This window comes from Rhincodon typus, chromosome 23, assembly GCF_021869965.1.
Source record: "Rhincodon typus isolate 14 chromosome 23, sRhiTyp1.1, whole genome shotgun sequence".
Taxonomy (NCBI): domain Eukaryota; kingdom Metazoa; phylum Chordata; class Chondrichthyes; order Orectolobiformes; family Rhincodontidae; genus Rhincodon; species Rhincodon typus.
In genome coordinates this window covers 292026-302924 of record NC_063354.1, presented here as the reverse complement: position 1 = coordinate 302924, position 10899 = coordinate 292026, and the positions used below count along the sequence as shown (strand labels likewise).

Below are 10899 nucleotides of genomic sequence, written 5' to 3'. Positions count from 1 at the left end.
CCCCCGTCTCTCTTCTCCCCTCTCCCCTCCTGTCCCCTGACCCCTACCCCGCCTCCTTCCGCGTCCTCTGTTGCCGGGTAACAGCCCGTGGTTTGTTGCTATTGGTCAGTGCAGTGTAACTGACAGCTTGCCTGTCCAATGGGCTAGTTGCTGCCCGTGGATTGGCCGGCCCCTGTTTAGTAACAATGGGCCCTGGTGACGGTTGCTATGGAAGGGGCGTGTCCCCGGGGGGTTGGGCGGTGTCTCTGGCCCCGGCCCTGGTCCGGGCTCCGGCCACTGGCCGCTCACTCGGAGCCGCAGCGGGGCAGCAGTGTCCGGAGAGCGGCCCCTCCCGGCGGCGACATGTCGGTCACCATCAGCCTGTTCGATTTGGCCAATTTGTCCATCAGCCACCCCGAGCCCGGGATGGTCAACTTCCTGGCGCTACACTCCCTGCTACATGCCATCCTCAAGACCCTGGGCATCCAGCATGTCCAGACTGAGGAGCCCGAACTCTTCCAGCTGCTGGACAGTACAGGCAGAGCCCCGCTGACCAGCAGCCCCTCTCCCCTACAGGAGCAGCCACTGAGGCCGGAGCCCCGTGGGGCCAGGAGCCGGGGGCCATACCAGCAGCTGGAGGAGAAGCTGCGGGACGTGGAGCAACAAGTGCAGGAGCTGAGAAGGCTGCCCACCGGCATGGAGCTGCTGGAGAGCAGCAAGAAACATGGCAAGTCGGTGCACGACATGTGGAACCTGCTGCAGCTTCGCAAGAACACAGAGACCAACAAAGAAGGGGTTGACAAGGTAATGCCGGACTCTGGAAGATGAAGAATCTTTTTGGGGATTAAATAGCAAGAGCCCCTTAGCAGTGGGCGGAACGGTAGCTCCTTCTCCCCTCATTTCTTGGAGCTGAATGTGGGTTGTAGATAACGGATATGTCTTACTATTGGGAAAGAGGGAAATAAAAGTAGGGAGCTGTGAAAAACTCTTTAACACAGTGAGTAAGCAATGGCAGTCTTGACCAGAAACATAGTTGAGGAAGGTACAAAAAAAACTGATTTTGTTAATACAACACTGTTCACAATCTGGCTGGATTTGGAAATTTGGCATGTTGGGCATTGCTGTATGCAGAAACTGTTCAACTAGGCACATTAAAATGCCCATGAAAGACTGCAACACAGAGAGGCTACTAATTTATTTTCATTTTGGGAGAAACTTTGACTCACACAAGAATAACTCTATGTATTGCACTGTAGAAACAGTAAAGTTCACTTTAAAGGAAGATTCCAGTTTGACGACCAGCGACAGACCCTTTAGAATTCAGTACTGTCTTTGCTTGGCTGAATAGTGAACTTAGCAAATGTGCACAACTCATAGAACAGAGAACAGTACAGCATAGTACAGGCCCTTCGGCCCACGATGTTGTGCTGAACTTTTATCCTAAACCTAAGGTCAATCTGACCTCCACCCCTACCTTATAGTATCATCCATATCCATAACTCAGACATTAATCCAACATAGAACAAGTGTTTGTATTGAGCTTACTCAACAGGTAATATTGATGCCCCAGGAAAAGAATTCAGTTGAAGCTGCGCAAGTTTTTTTCCACACAGGGCTGGTGGAGAGGACAGTGATGATCTTGTGTTTTTTTTTTAAAACGATAGAATCGTGGAATTTTACAGAAGGAGACCATTCAGTCTTTCACACCTATACTGGCTCCCAAAAGAACTGCCCAGCTCATCCCATTCTCTAGTCCCATCTCCACAAAACGTCTAACTTCATCCCTTTCAATATATATCCAGCTCTCTTTTGAAACCATCTTTGGAATCACCACTCTTCCAGGCACCACATTCCAAATCCTAACAACTCTCTGAGTAAAGAAGTTTCTCCTCATCGCAGTCCGAGCTCTCTTGCTGACAATCCTAAAATTGTGACCCTTATCCACTGATATACCAATTAGTGGAAACACTAATTACCCTGTCAAAATTGTTCATAATTTTGAACACCTCAATAAGGTCACCTGTTAATCTTCTCTGCTCCAAGGAGAGTAATCCCACTTTTGCTCATCTTTCCTTGTATCTAGAATCCCTTATTCCTGGTATTATTCTATGACAATAGGATTTAGAAATAGATGGTTTACACCTAAGATCATTAGTTGAAAAACATGAGGATAACTTTCCACTAATGAACTTTGTCTTGTACTGTATTATGCTGAGAAACGCAAGGGGAATTTGAAGAGTCTATCTAGAATATGGATGCTACATTCCAGTCTTAGGAAGCTACATTTCTTTAACATGGAGGTGCCAGTGTTGGACTGGGGTGGACAAAGTCAAAAGTCACACGACATCAGGTTATAGTCCAACAGGTTTATATGAAATCACAAGCTTTCAGAGTCAGGTGAAATGACGAAGGGGCAGCGCTTCAAAAGCTTGTCATTTCATACAAACCTGTTGGACCTGATGTCATGTGAATCTGACTTTGCATTTCTTTAGGAAGAGTTCACCCAAAGTGAAGACTTGATTTCTGTTGATAAAACTTGTGGGAGTTGATAAGTTCACGGCATGGGTATAGACAGGTTCAGTTTCACTTTAAATGAATGTGGGACTTAGCTGTATTAAATATTGAAACAGACCAGACTTTCACTGCCCACTATCGGAGGTATTGTTAAAAACAGCAGTGTTGATATCAACTCCTATCTGGCTGAAGTGGTGTCAGTCAAACAATCTAATTATCATAGGAGTCTGTACATGGTGTCTGTGCTTAATATATGGGATAATAGTGCTATCGCCTATCAATTAGCAAACAGGTCATTTTAGATAATAAAAGAAGGGGGTTTAGTTGGCTGGACAGCTGGTTTCCAGTGCAGTGTGATGCCAGCAGTGTGGGTTCAATTCCTGCATTGGATGAGGTTATCATGAGGATTTTCTTGGTGACCCTGGGTTAAACCACCAGCAGTTGTCTCTCTGTAATGAGAGAGAGCAGCCCTATGGTCTTGTAAGACTGTGGTGACTTTATGTTTACATAATAGAATGAACCAGCATCATGAAACGGTAATAAAGCCTGCAATATAGATGAGTAAAGACACCAACAAAACATGACTATGAAGCACGGAGAATGCTAGAATGATGTGCTCCAATGGTTTATAACAATGGGCTTTGTTAGTTCAGTATCAACAAGAGAAGGTTAGACAGGAAACAGCAACAGTGCAATGGACTTATAAACTAAACAAACATATCGTGTTTTGTTCTCCAAGGCCAGATGGAAACAAACATTTCACAATTTGTCACAAATCCTAGGACTTGATCCAGGCAGAGACAGTTCTGCATTGTTGAGGTGATGCATTTTGGACAAAACCTTGAACAGAGAATGAGCTCAGATGGATACAAAATATCTCGTGATATTATTGAAGGAAGAGCATGCTGTTCTACACGGTTAATCCCCAAAATTTATCCTTAAACAGCAAAATATTCACTAGTCCTAGCTATAATGTGACCTCGCATCACAAACATTCACTTCTTACTTTGCCTATAAAGAGGTGATCACACTCCAATCAGCCTTCTTTGGCCTCCTTTACCACCAGATTGACAGCATTCTTTGTGAAGTTCAATACACTGTTATTACAATGCCCTCTGCCTCCACAGAAGATCTCATGCTCTCTGATCGGCCTCACTCTTCCGTTGACACCACTTGTGATGTGTATGCTTCTAAAGTACATTGGTGTTGCCCTTTATATTACTTGCACCCACACTTTGCACCTCCTATTTCTTTCTTCTGTCCCTTCTCCGTCCCCAATCCTCCCATATTTCAATAATTCAGCTTTGTCCCTTAATTAGGGAGTTCCAGGTTTGTATGCTCTTTCTTCCTCCACTCAACTCAGGAGAATTAAATATCAGAAAGAGCAAAGCAATTGTCTTTGGAACCCCCTACAAACACTGTTTGCCAGGCACTGACTCCAAATCTATCCCTAACCACTGTCTGTTGAACCAGATTGTTCATTTTGTTTGACTCTGAAATGACCCCATGTTCCCTCAATAACCTGGGCTTGTCTCAAAATTGGAAGATGTGTCTCAGATTAGTTGAGCAACATCTGGATGGTCATATTCACAGAATCATTTCTCCATGGATCAAGTCCCAGACAACATCTCTGCCTATGCCCAGAAGAAGTAGGCCATTCAGTCCATCCAGTCTGCTGTGCCGTTAAATGAGATCGTGGCTGATCTGATAATGTTCAGTTCCACTTTCCTGACTTTTCCCCATTTCCCCTTGATTTCCCCTTTCTGATTAAAAAAAAATCTGTCTCAGACTTGAATGCACTTAATGATGCAGTCTGAACAGCTCTCTGTGGTAAACAATTTCACAGATTCACTACCCTCAGAAGAAATTCCTCTTCATCTGTCTTAAACAGGGCAATCCCTTACTCAGATTATGCCCTATGGTCCTGTGCTTTCCTACAACAGAGAAATAACCTTTCCACATCTACCTTGTCAAGGTCCCTAAGAATCTTGTATGTTTCAATAAGGTCATCCCTCACTCTAAATTCCAAGGAGTACAGGCCCAGTCTACTCATCCCATCCTCATAAGACAGTCCCTTCATACCCTCGATCAGCCTAGTGAACCTTCTGTGGACTGTCTCCAATGTCAATGTATGGCGTTCCTTAGACAAAGGGCCCAAAACAGTTAACAGTATTCCAGCTGACTAGTCTTAGTATAGTTTTAATAAGACTTTCTTATTTTTAGTACTCCTTTCCTTTTAATTAAGGCCATCATTCCCTTTGCCTTCCCCATTATCCACCGAACTTGGATACTGGCTTTTTGTGATTCATACACGAGAACACTGAAATCCCTCTGTCTTTCTCCAGTTAGCTAATCAGCTCTTACTTTTCCTGCCCAAAAGCATAATCTTACATTTTCCCACAATATATTCCATCTGTCAAACTTTTACCCACTCACTTAACCTGTATATATTCCCCCTAGAAACTGAATCATCCTCAGCACCTGCCTTCCCAACGACATCAGCTGCAAACCTGGCTATTGGAAATTCACTTTCCTCATCCGGGTCATTAATATTTTTGTAAATAGTTAAAGTGCCAGAACTGATTCATGTGACACCCCAATAGTTACAGGTTGCCATCCTGAAAGTGCCCCCTGTACTCCAACCCTATTAGTTAGCCAGCCCTCTATCCATGCTAACTGCCAACACCATTGACTTTCATCTCAAGTAGTTGAATATGTAGTACCTTATCAAAGGCTTCTGTAAATCCACGTATGACATCCACCACTTCCCATCTATCCATCCTGTTTGTTACCACCTCAGCAAATTCTGGTAAATGTGCCAGGCATTATTTTCCCTTCATGAAGCCGTGCTGACTCTGCTTGATCATATTATGTATTTCTAGATGCTCTTTTAGATTCTTTATAATAGACTAAAAATTTTCTTCAGTTACACAGACATTAAGCTAACTGTTTGACAGCTTCCTATTTTTTGTATCCTTTAGCAGAGCTACAGGAATTAAGCACACAATAGACTGTTAGTGGTGACCTTCTGTGCCAATGGTCACCATTGGTTCTTGTGGGGTTAATCTTATATCATTCATAAGTTCTTGACTCTTCTGCTGGAGGGACCTTCATTTGTTCCCAGATTCTACCCTGCGACACTAATGGAGCTGGCCAAGATTTTATTCTCTCTCATACATGGAGGTCTTCATATTCACAGTTCCTCTGGTCCTTCCTACGGGGTGGTTTTGGGGTTATGGTGTTGTAACTGAAACAAACTGTTCAGAGACCCACGTTAAATGTCCTGGAGATACAGGAGTTGATAGGATTTAAATTCAATTAGTAAAACTGGAATTAAAAGCTCATTTCATGGTCATCATTACCGAGATGATCAATTACCGTAAAAAAAATTAAATGTTCTCTTGGGACAGAAATCTGTCACCCTTACCTTACCATAAGGCCATAAAATATAGGATAAGAATTAGGCCATTCAGCCAGAGTCTTTTCCGCCATTCGATCATGGTTGATATTTCTCAATCCATTCTCTGCCTGCTGCCTGTAATCCTTGATCCCCTTATTAATCAGGAACCTATCTATCAATCTCGGTCTTAAATACACTTGATGACTTGGCCTCCACAGCCCTCTGCAGTAATGTGTTCCACAGATTAATTACCTTCTGGCTGAAGAAATTCATCCTCATCTCAGTTCTAAAGGGTTGTCCCTTCACCCTGAAGCTGTTCCCTCGGGCCCTAGTCTCTCCTTCTCCACATCCACTCTATCCAGGCCTCTCAGTATTCTGTAAGTCTCAATGAGATCCCCCCTCATCCTTCTAAACTCCATCAATTACAGACCCAGAGTACTCAACTGTTCCTCAAATGACAAGCCCTTCATCTCTGGGATCATTCTTATGAACTTATGAATGATATAAGATTAACACCACAAGAACCAATGGTGACCATTGGCACAGAAGGTCACCACTAACAGTCTATTGTGTGCTTAATTCCTGTAGCTCTGCTAAAGGATACAAAAAATAGGAAGCTGCCAAACGGTTAGCTTAATGTCTCAATGAGATCCCCACTCATCCTTCTAAACTCCATCAAGTACAGACCCAGACTCCTCAACTGACAAGCCCTTCATTTCTGGGATCATTCTTATGAACTTCCTCAGGACCACCTCTGATCCCAGCACATCCTACTCCAGATACAGGACCCAAAAAACTATGCACAATATTCTGGATGCAGTCTTACCAGAGCCTTATACAGCCTCAGTAGTATATTCCCTGCTCTTGTATTCTAGCCCTCCTGAAATGAATGCTAACATTGCATTTGCCTTCCTAACTGCCAACTGAACCTGCATGTTAACCTTAACAGAATCCTGAACTAGGATTCCCAAGTCCCTTTCTGCTTCAGAATTCTGAAGACTTTCTCCATTTAGAAAATATTCTATTCTTCCGACCAAAGTGCATAACCTCACACTTTCCCACATTGTATTCCATCTGACACTTCTTTGCCCACTGTCCCAGCCTCTCCAGGTCCTTCTGCAGCCCCGCCCCTGCTACCTGAACACTACCTGTCCCTCCACCTATCTTTGTGTCATCTGCAAACTTAACAACAATGCCCTCAGTTCCTTTGTCCAGACCCACAGCAACATGATTGACTCAACATGAATTGCCCTCTGGAATGATCGAGTTCGAGCAATTAGGAATAAGTAACATCAGCTGACCTTGCCAAAAACACTCACATCCCTAAAAGTATTTCAAAGAAAATCAAAACATGTTCACTTTTGGCAGTGATTCCACTCTGAATTCAATTTCTTGTAAACTCAACCAATATTCTCATCCCACATTCAGCCCCCTCTGTAAAACTCTCACATTTCTGTATTTCTCTGGGTTTCCCTAATTCTCGGACCCAGTAGCTGGCAGCTGCTTGAATTGTGGTTTTTCTAAATGAATTACTGTCACCTTTTTAACTTCTTCGTTGAAATAAGTTACTTCCAACATAAGTGTCTTTTGAAATGTAATTATTTTTAATGTGATCCTAATTAAATGATAGAGTTTTTAACAACTAAATCCAAAGCTTGAAGAAAAGCCCCTATCCAAATCCAAGACACCCCATCCAACCCACCCCACAACCTAGTCTTATCCTGATCCATCCTCGTTATTCTATTATATAAGAAATTGGAGCTGGTCACTCAGTCTGTTCAAGCCCACTCTGAAACTCAGTGACACAGTGACTGATTTTCCATTCTGACGCCACCTTTCTGTGTTATCCCTGTATCCCTTTATGTGTTGAATCTGTATAAACCTGTCAATCTCTGTCTTGAACATACTCAATGACTGAACTTGCACAGCTCTCTGGGACAATGAATTTCAAAGATTTACCATCCTCTGAGTGAAGAAACTTCTCCCGGTCTCAGTCTGAAATAGCCGCCTCTTTAATCTGAGACTTCGCCCGTTAGTTCGCGATCTCCCCACGCAGGGGAAACATTCTTTCTGAATCCACCCTCAACATGACGTCCCAACTCCTATACCCAATGGTCTGAGTGATGAAGGCATGTGTGCTAAATGCCTTCTTAACCACCCTGTCTATCTGTGATGCAACTCTCAAAGAACTCTCCACCTGAACCCCTAGGTCTGTCTGTTCTACAACACTACCCAGGGCCCTACCATTAATTGTCTAAGTCCTGCCCTTATTTGTTTTACCAAAATGCAATGCCTCGCATTTATCTAAATTAAACTCCATCTGCTGCTCTGTGGCCCGTTGACCCAATTGATCAAGATCCCAGAGAGTAGTAAGGGCGTGGAATGCCCTGCCTGCAAAAATAGTAGACTTGCCCACTTTAAGGGCATTTAAATGGTCATTGGATAAACATATGGATGATAATGGAATAGTTTAGGTTAGATGGGCTTCAGATTGGTTTTCACAGGTCGGCGCAACATCGAGGGCCGAAGGGCCTGTACTGCGCTGTAATGTTCTATGTTCTATGTAATGTTAGATAACCTTCTTCGCTGACCACTATACCACCAATCTTGATGTCATCCACAAACTTACTAACTATCCCTCCTATATTCTAATCCAAATCATTTATATAAATGACAAACAAAAGTGAACCCAGCACTGATCCCAGTGGAACACCGCTGGTCACAGGCCTCCAGTCCAGCAATCAACCCTCCACCACTGTTTCGACCATCAAGTTAATTTTGTATCCAATTGGCAAGCTCACCCTGAATCCCATCTGACCCAACTTTACTAATTAGTCTACCGTGTGGAACCTTGGTAAAGGATTTACTAAAGTCCGTGTAGACAATGTCTACCCCTCTGTCCTCATCAATCTTTTTGGTTACATCCTCAAAAAAACAACCCAAGCCATGCTGACTGGCCTTTCCATATGCATGTAAACCTTATCTGTCAGATTCCCCTCCAGTACCTACCCCACCAGTGGTGTAACAATCACAGGTCTATAGCTGCCAGCCTTCTCTTTACAGCGTTTTTTAAATAAAGGCACAACATTAGCCACCCTGCAGTCCTCCGGCACCTCACCCATGGCTATAGATGATACAAATATCTCTGCTAGCCCTGGAATTTTTTCCCTAATTTCCCACAATGTCCTGGGATACACCTGATCAGGTCTCTGAGATTTATTGACCTTTATCTTTTTTAAGACCTGCAGGACTTCCTCTTGTGTAATGTGGACTGTTTTCGAGACGTCAATGTTTATTTCCCCGAGTTCCCTAACTTCCATGTCTTTCTCCACAGTTAATACTGGTGAAATTTTTGTTTAGTATTTCTCTCATCTGTGGCTCCATGCATAGATGACCTCATTGATCTTTAAGGACCCTATTGTCTCCCTAGTTGCTCTTTAGCTCTTAATGTACTTGTATAATCTCTTTGGAATTATCCTTAACCCTATCTGCCAAGGCTGAAGTTTTTTTTCCTCAATTTGTTCAGAGGATGTGAGTGTGACTGGCTAGGCCAGCATTTGTTAAACATTCATTCATGATTGCCCAGAGGGCAGTTAAGAGTCACCCCCATTGATATGGGTCTGGAGTCACACGTAGGCCAGACCAGGTAAAACAGACTGCCTTCCCTAAAGGACATGGTTGCTGTTAGACTAGGTTTTTATTCGGGAATTTTTTTTTGATTGAATTCACATTTCACTGTCGGCCTTGGTAGGATTTGTACCCCTGTTCCCAGAACATTGCTCTGGGGTTCTGGATTATTGGCATTACCACTGGCGTGACCCCATTACCTTCACCAGCAGTTTTACCCAATATTCCAGGTATGGTCTCACAAAACTCGATATCATTTCAAAAGGTATCTTTACTGCTGTACCCAAATCCTCTTGGAATAAAAACCGCACACCATTTAACTTCCTAATTGCTTTTTGTACTGTCATATTGACTCTCAGCGAGTCATAAACAAGGATACCCGAGTCCCTTTGAAGTTTAACCCTTCCTAGTCTCTCACCATATGAGATTCTCTATATATTTTCCTAACAAAGTCAATAACCTTTCATCTCTGCACTTTGTATTCCATCTCTCAGGTTTTTGCCCAGTCACTTCCCCTCAAAGTGTTTGAACCTCCAGACAGCTCCCACTCCCATCTGGTTTTGTGTTATTGGCTACCTTGGGTTTTGTACAGTCAATGATAGATTTAATCCCCACATCTAATCATTCATACAGATTGTGAATAGCTGAGGCCCAAACACGTTCACATTTGTAAGCCTTGTTTACCTGTCTTTCTAACATGTTGATACTTATCATGTGTCTCCTGCTTTAATGTTTTTTTCCCACAGGAATTTTAACTGTCAACCCTGAATGCTATCAGCTTATTAGTGATAGAAGCCCTGTTTTCAAGACATCAGTGTTTATTTCCCCAAGTTACAGAGACCAGAGTGTACAGTGTGTGGCTATCACTCCAGTACAGTAAACAACGACTCTGTTTCTCAGACAACATGTTAAACTGACCCTTTCTGCCTCTGCAGATTGATGGAAAAATTTCTGGGGATATTTTGAAACAGAGCCCAGTGTTGTTTTCGTAACCTGGCAACATCCATCCCTGAGCCAACACCACCACTATTAACTGGTTACTTATCTCATTTGTTATTTAGAGACCTTGCTGTGTTCAGATTGGCTGACAGTGTCTATACCAGAGATTATTTAGTTGGCTCTCCGAGAATCTGCATCCTGTGAAAATCCACGTTCAGATCACCTGATCTCATTCTTTATTGGCCTCATTTTTAAACGTTGATGATGGTTATAGCCATGTCCTTGGGGCCTGGGCCATGCTGTTTGAACCACAATTCGGAAGGAGTTTGTAGCGTCTGTACATCAACCAATCACCTTGTGCGCACGCACACACACACTCCCACACCCACCACACTCCCACACCCACCACCCCCCCCACACACACACACACACTCCCACAC

General features: G+C 43.3%; 1 protein-coding gene across 1 annotated transcript in view; it reads left to right on the top strand.

Annotated features, from left to right (window-relative positions):
* Positions 1-207: 207 nt before the first annotated feature.
* The window catches only part of LOC109938633 (myosin-2 heavy chain-like), a 42131-nt gene continuing 31439 nt past the window's right edge, over positions 208-10899 (top strand). The window contains exon 1 of the mRNA XM_048611067.1: positions 208-783. Coding sequence (XP_048467024.1) covers positions 208-783 — 576 coding nt within the window. The remainder of the gene's footprint in view (positions 784-10899) is intronic.